This window comes from Coptis chinensis, chromosome 5 (assembly GCF_015680905.1).
Source record: "Coptis chinensis isolate HL-2020 chromosome 5, ASM1568090v1, whole genome shotgun sequence".
NCBI lineage: Eukaryota > Viridiplantae > Streptophyta > Magnoliopsida > Ranunculales > Ranunculaceae > Coptis > Coptis chinensis.
Genome location: NC_141460.1, coordinates 54,160,653 through 54,167,958, shown reverse-complemented (window position 1 = coordinate 54,167,958; position 7,306 = coordinate 54,160,653). Strand labels below are relative to the sequence as shown.

The following is a 7,306-nucleotide window of genomic DNA, read 5'->3' as shown; positions in this document are numbered from 1 at the left end:
CCTTTTATGTGAGCTTGGGCAGCTATTCAATGAATCACCATCTAAGGCAAACACAAGAAATACTTCCCTTACTCTAAAACACTACACAATTAGAAGAAAAGTAGAGAATAATAGTATAATATTCAATTATAATAAATAAAACTCTATTCTAGCATTATATTCAATTGCAATAAATAAAAGCATGTTACTAGCAAATATTCAATTGCAATAAATAAAACCCTAAACTAGCATGATATTCAATTGTAATAAATAAAAACCTTAATCTATACTTCCATCCCCTGGTGTGGGCAATGGAACTAATAACTAAAAACATAAAGAACTAACCTGATTGAAGAACACCATAAACCAGAAGAATCATTAAACCTTAATCACCGGCTTCATCTCCTCCCTTGAAGGAGAAGATTAGCCTTCCATAAATAAGGAAGAACAAGAAGAAGAAGAGTTGAAGAACATAAGACTAGAAAGACTAATTTATTAAGACTCAGCTAGTTAAAACCGATCTTTTATTATTAATCTCTCTCTGCCTCAAGTTCTGGAGACAAGAATATAAGTGAATTGGCCAATTACATGAGGCACTTAGGTCCTCTATTTATAGGGGTTACAATGAGCTCTAGAAGCATTCCAAACCGTCATTTGTTTCCTAATACAAATAGACTTCTTCCAGAGTCCGACTTCCTCTTCAAAACTGAGAAGGAATTGGCTACAGTGTCAATTCATGCGTCTGGATGCATTATTCATGCGTCCCAAACTTAATCAATGCGTCTGGACGCTCGATTTATGCGTCCCAGACGCAATCAATGCGTCTGGACGCTCGATACATGCGTCCCAGACGCATAAGCCGATTTTCTCTCTTCTGCTCTATCCTTCTATCCTCTTTTTACGGGCTTTGGTCCAAACAACGAATCCTTTGGCCTTGGGATTCCAAATAGACTTTAAAATAGGTCCAAGTCGCATCTTTAACAGCTCCAATTCCTTGGCCTTCTCCATGATTGTCCACGGGCCTCCCATGTGATCCTTAATGTCTCAATTGCTTCGCTTTTACCCCATTTTCTCTAATATTCTACAAAACTCTCTTTTTCACCTGTAGAATCTTAAAACACAACTTATAAACACTATTAGTCCACTAAAATGGCTAAACAAGAGGCATAATCGAGGGTTAAATAGCACTTTTTGAGCACTTATCAAGCTCCACGAAGGAGAATGTGGAAACCATTCAGTTGGAAGATCATTGACAAATAAAATAACGAGGCAAGGATATTTTTGGCCTCAGATACGAAGAGATTGTCTTTGTTATGCTAAAAAGTGTATGCAATGCCAAATACATGGAAAAGTTATACATGTTCCAGCTGAGGAGTTGCACTGGGTATTGAATCCATGACCCTTTGTGCTATGGGGCATGGATATTGTCGGTCCTCTTGCACCTGGAAAAGGTAAAAGACGATTCATGCTCACGGTCATAGACTATTTCACCAAGTGGGTAGAGGTCATTGCCTTACAGCACATAGATTTTCTTTTCGAAAGAGTAATATGTCGATACGGGTTGCCATATGCCATTATATCAACAGTTCGAGGGAGGAAAAGTAAAAGCTTTCTTGGAATCATACAAGGTAAAACATTTCACATCTGCGCTATATTATACTCAGGGTAACGGGCAAGCAGAAGCAACAAATAAAACCATCATGGATAATATCAAGAAAAAGCTGGAAGACAAGAAAGGTCTCTAGATGGATGAATTAAACAGCGTTCTATGGGCTTATAGAACGACACCTCGAACTGCCACGGGTGAACCTCCTTTTACATTAACTTATGGCATGGAAGCATTAACTCCATCAGAAATGGTGGTATCGACATCCAAAACCAAAGTCTTAATGAATGGCCAAAATAATGAAGTAATGGCAACAGAAGTCCTCAATCTTGAGGAAACAAGAGATCAAGCAAGATTAAGGCTCGACACATACCATCAACAGCTCAGAAAAGCTTTCAACAAGAAAGTGAGAGAAAGACATTTTCAAGAAGGTGATTTGGTCTTGAAAATGGCCACTCAAGCAACTAAAGAGAAAGGGGCTGGCAAACTAGCAGCAAGCTGGGATGGGCATTACATCATTCACAAAGTGGGAATCAATGGAGCTTACTACCTAAAAATGGCTGAAGGTGTAATATTACTAAAGCCTCAAAATATAAGCAATTTGAAAACATTTTATTAATAAATAATATTCTAGGTTTCATGATGTATTTTTCGAAGTTATGCATTCAATAAAGAGATTGATATTTCCAAAAGCCCTATACAAGTATTGCAAATCTTGGTATCTCTAGAATTATATGTTGATAACAGGTCAAACAAAAAACCTGGTGATCTGTAGATCCTCATCTCGATACCAGGCCAAACAAAAAACCCTACAGATTTGTAGATCCTCATCTCGATACTAGGTCAAACAAAAAATCTAGTTCTTGGTAGTAATATTGAGTTCGGGTTAAAAAATCCAGTTCTTGACAACAATGTCGAGTTCGGGTAAAAAAATCTAGTTCTTGGCAGCAATGTCGAGTTTGGGTAAAAAAATCCAGTTCTTGGCAACAATGTCGAGTTCGGGTAAAAATATCATGGTATTGGCAGGAATGTCGATATCAGGTCAAGATCGTGATGAAAATCCTGGTATTGACAGAAATGCCGATATCAAGTCAAGATCGTGATGAAAATCCTAATATTGACAGAAATGTCGATATCAGGTCAAGATGGTGATGAAAATCCTGGTATATATGGTATCGTATGCTCGATACCAAGTCAAAGAACAAGGAGGCAAACACCTAAGATATGTAACATAAGGGATATTTCTTTCTTGATTTTCCAACTTGAGTTTCAAATAATTACAAGTGCCATTTGCTAATATTTATAGATGAGTTTTTTAGGTGTTGCAATATAGAAAAATTGAACATTTTTTTAAGCAAAAGTAGTGCAATAATAATTCTTTGAAAAGGGATAACATAAGCAAAATAGAGCTGTTACACATAGAGTTGAAAAGTAAATAACATAAAGAAAACATTAGTTTTCATCTTCATCATCGTCTTCGTCTTCATCTTCATCTTCATCCTCATCATCCTCGTCATCACCATCATCCTCGTCATCACCATTAGTTGAAGACCCATCATTACCTTTTTCATAGCAATATGGGTCTCGAAGCCATTCATCTTCATATTCTTTTTCTTCTTCGTCTTCTTCTATATTTTGGGGAGTATAACAGTTTGGGGAGGTGAAGGATCTTGACCTTTAAGCATATTACTCTTTAAGGTATATAAAGGAGCAACATAATTGTCAATATCTTGTAAGACAACATTCAAGACTGGATTTCCATATTTATCAGCACCAGTTCTAGCAGTTATTTCTTCATCAGTGCCTTTCAGAAGCTCCATTACTTTAGTACTCTCCATGACCTCTCGAAGTGGCAGGTCTTAGTACTGAAACAATGGCACAAGTGTAGGCCAATCAGATAAAAGGTCCAAGATGGAGTGTCGAAAACTTTTTAGAGATGGGGTCATAATGAACGTACCTCTAAGATTAAAAACACGAAGTACTAAGGAGGGAACAACGATAGATGCGGATGACTCCCATGTCCCATTGACCAGATATGATGGGAGGATAGAGTGACCATCTAAAGTCACTATCTCGCTTCACTCTTATGATGCCCTGTCGGTTACTTCGTTTCTTGGGATAAAAATAGCCACTAGGCTCAGTTAAACCATTTTTGGATATTTTTTAGTACGTTCGATAAAGGTATAATGGGTCTGAATATCGATAAGCCGGATTTTTTGGGATCTCTGCATATCGGGTTCAATATGCATATTATAGTAGTTACAAATGTACATCAATCTCTAAAAATTGCCCGTGCTTTGGTCAGGGGAGATGGTCAAATGGTTCAGTACCTCTCGATCGAGGTCAGTCAAAGGGAGTTGCAAACCAGCAGCTAGGTGCCCAACAGTGATGATGATTGACTGGGCATCACCACTTTGACATTTGGTGCCTTTCCTACATCCAGCATAGTGTTGAAGAGTGACAGTATCAGGTATCTGATATGCATCTCTAACTACTTCTAAGTTGGGTCTTTTTGGGAAGTGAGGATTCAAACCACCATTTCATATGCTGTTATCCTCTATAATTTCACGCTCCGATTCCGAGGTCACAGTCTCGAAAGGGTGGCATGATATGTCATCAACAAGATACGTTGGGCACCATGCTAGTTCATCAGTTTCAGTCCTTTATGATGTCGAGGCTGAGGAAGAAGAACTGGTTCTATCTTCAGACTCGATACCTTCATTCGACATGTCGGTATCACTAGAAACAATAAATTTTTTATTAGAATTATATTCTTCATCGATACTACTATTGCTATACTCAGTACAATTGTATAGTATATTATTTATTATACATATATTGAGGTTTCGTGGTGACAGTGACGGCGTTCGAGGTGATGGTGTTTGTCTCAAAATCATACGTTCTTGATGTCGAAGCCAGGATCATTTCGAGATAGTTTGCCTAAAATTAACACAAGTTTTTCTCCTAACCATACTGAAACAGATCAAAATATATAGTTTAGAAATCTAGTTAGTATAGTGGTTGTACAGATAAAACGTTCAAGTTCAAGCCCTAACCCTAACCCTAGACTTTTTAATTTGAAAAGAGGAACAGACGCGAAGTTGGGTATGAAAAAATAGAAAGAAAAGTAGTTTAATAATTTTGCATGACTAACCTGTTCAATTTGCAGGAACTTTCAGGTACTTTAAGAATCTGTCAGCGAGTAAGAACAAACCAAATCTTTTGGAAGATTTGGTTAATGGCAGTGGGGTTTGGATGTTTAAGTTTGACAAATAATTTAAGAGAGAGAAAGGGACAGTGAGTTTTTTATACTTGCGATATGGGCCCGATTTTTTCTTTTCCAAACAGTAACCGTTTGAGTTTTTGAATTTCAATTTTGTAAATCTGATTTTTTCACGGTCGATTTTTAAAACATTCAAATTTTCGAGGTTTGAAGTTTGAAAATTTCGAGAGGGGGCGATGTCGTGGGCAAATATCGTCAGGCCAATATTTATGCCTGTAATATCAAAACTAACTCGAAATGTCTGTGGTTAGTGTTTGTATGTTACAGGTTCAAGCGGGAAAAAGAGGAGGAACAAGAGAATGGACACGTGTTAGGAAGTGATTGGGCAAGACTACAAATGGAACACTATATAAAGACTGGAAAGAGAAAGAAAGATTCATTCGATTTATTCTAGAAAAACTTGTAAAATCAGAGCAATAGCGAGAGAGTTTGAGCGACTTTGTAACTGCCATTACTGATGAATACAAAAGCTTAAGTTTTACTTCTTCTTGATTCTCAATTCAATCCAAACCTATTCAATCTATAACTGATCTTAGAAGAAGAATTTGATCACTATAGATATAAGTTGGGGAATTATAGCCCCGTTCAATAAGCTAGCAAATATTAGTTCCATTAGTCCTAAAATTAGCTCGGGGGAAAAGAATCGCACCAAGTTATTAAAAATAGTGGTAGGCAGTTTAATGTTTTGAAATTATGCATCAATGGGTTGTTCAAATATTACAATGTTTGTCCTTAACGTATTTTACGGCGATAATCCACCGTGTGCTACTAAGTTGATTAGCAGTAATAGAGCAGAAGAATGGTGTTCCATATTTATTTGATAGAAGTGAGGATGTCTGTCTAAGAAGTTGTCAAAATTAATTAATCCTTAGTTCCTTGACACTTGCTCCTTTTGTGTATGTAGATGAGATGATGGTCGTTGAACAAAATAGAAGCGTATCAAAACCTAATTATCCCTCAATAAGTAAAGGATGAGTAGGGTATCGTTCCACTTTTAAGTGTATGTTATGTGAAAGACAGGATTGGAAAGGGGTTTGAGGGATTAAAAACTATTATTATAGATATTGTAGATTCTAATGTTAAACTAAACTAAACTAAACTAACTAACTAAACTTATACTAAAACTAAGAATTGGAAATAGGGATAGAATATGAGAGAGATAGATTCAAGAGATTCAAATCCACCAATGCTTTTGATTCAATGATCTTTTGCTTCATGTTGTTCTCCAAGTAGACTACAATCGGGCAATCGAGCGAGTGCCAATGCCTTTTTGGGTGAAACATCGTTAAACAATTAACTCTACTTAAGGTTGTTCCTATGTTCATGTTACTAGTATCTTCTTTCCTTTTATGTGAGCTTGGGCAGCTATTCAATGAATCACCATCTAAGGCAAACACAAGGAATACTTTCCTTACTCTAAAACACTACACAATTAGAAGAAAAGTAGAGAATAATAGTATAATATTCAATTACAATAAATAAAACTCTATTCTAGCATTATATTCAATTGCAATAAATAAAAGCATGTTACTAGCAAATATTCAATTGCAATAAATAAAACCCTAAACTAGCATGATATTCAATTGTAATAAATAAAAACCTTAATCTATACTTCCATCCCCTGGTGTGGGCAATGGAACTAATAACTAATAACTAAAAACATAAAGAACTAACCTAATTGAAGAACACCATGAACCAAAAGAATCGTTAAACCTTAAGCACTGGCTTCATCTCCTCCCTTGAAGGAGAAGATTAGCCTTCCATATAGAAGGAAGAACACGAAGGACGAGAAGAAGAAGAGTTGAAGAACATAAGACTAGAAAGACTAATTTATTAACTCTCTGCCTCAAGTTTTGGAGACAAGAATATAAGTGAATTGGCTAATTACATGAGGCACTTAGGTCCTCTATTTATAGGGGTTACAATGAGCTCTAGAAGCATTCCAAACCGTCATTTGTTTCCTAATACAAATAGATTTCTTTCAGAGTCCAACTTCATGTCCAAAACTGAGAAGGAATTGGCTACAGTGTCGATTCATGCGTCTGGACTCATTATCCATGCGTCTCAGACTCAAGCAATGCGTCTGGACTCACGATCTATCGCCCCAGACGTGGCGACCATTGAGTCGGACTCACGATCCATGAGTCACCGGACTTCGTAAGTCTATTTTCCCTGTTTTTCGGGCTTTGGTCCAAGCAACGAATCCTTTGGCCTTGGGCTTCCAAATAGGCTTTAAAATAAGTCCAAGTCACATCTTTAATAGCTCCAATTCCTTGGCCTTCTCCATGATTGTCCACGGGCTTCCCATGTGATCATTAATGCTCCGAATTGCTTCATTTTACCCCTTTTTCTCTAATATTCTACAAAACTCTCTTTTTCAACTATAGAATCTTAAAACACAACTTATAAACACTATTAGTCCACTAAGATGGCTAAAC

The 7,306-nt window shown here is 36.8% G+C and overlaps 1 protein-coding gene across 1 annotated transcript; it reads left to right on the top strand.

Moving 5' to 3' along the window:
* Nucleotides 1-1,724: 1,724 nt before the first annotated feature.
* On the top strand, nt 1,725-2,204 carry LOC147497973 (uncharacterized). Its single transcript, XM_086563077.1, has one exon. The coding sequence runs from the start codon at nt 1,725-1,727 to the stop codon at nt 2,202-2,204; it is 480 nt and encodes a 159-aa protein (XP_086419203.1).
* Nucleotides 2,205-7,306: the final 5,102 nt, after the last annotated feature.

Bases quoted from the DNA above. Each gene is read 5' to 3' on its own strand.
- LOC147497973 (XM_086563077.1), top strand. From the start codon at position 1,725: ATGGATGAATTAAACAGCGTTCTATGGGCTTATAGAACGACACCTCGA.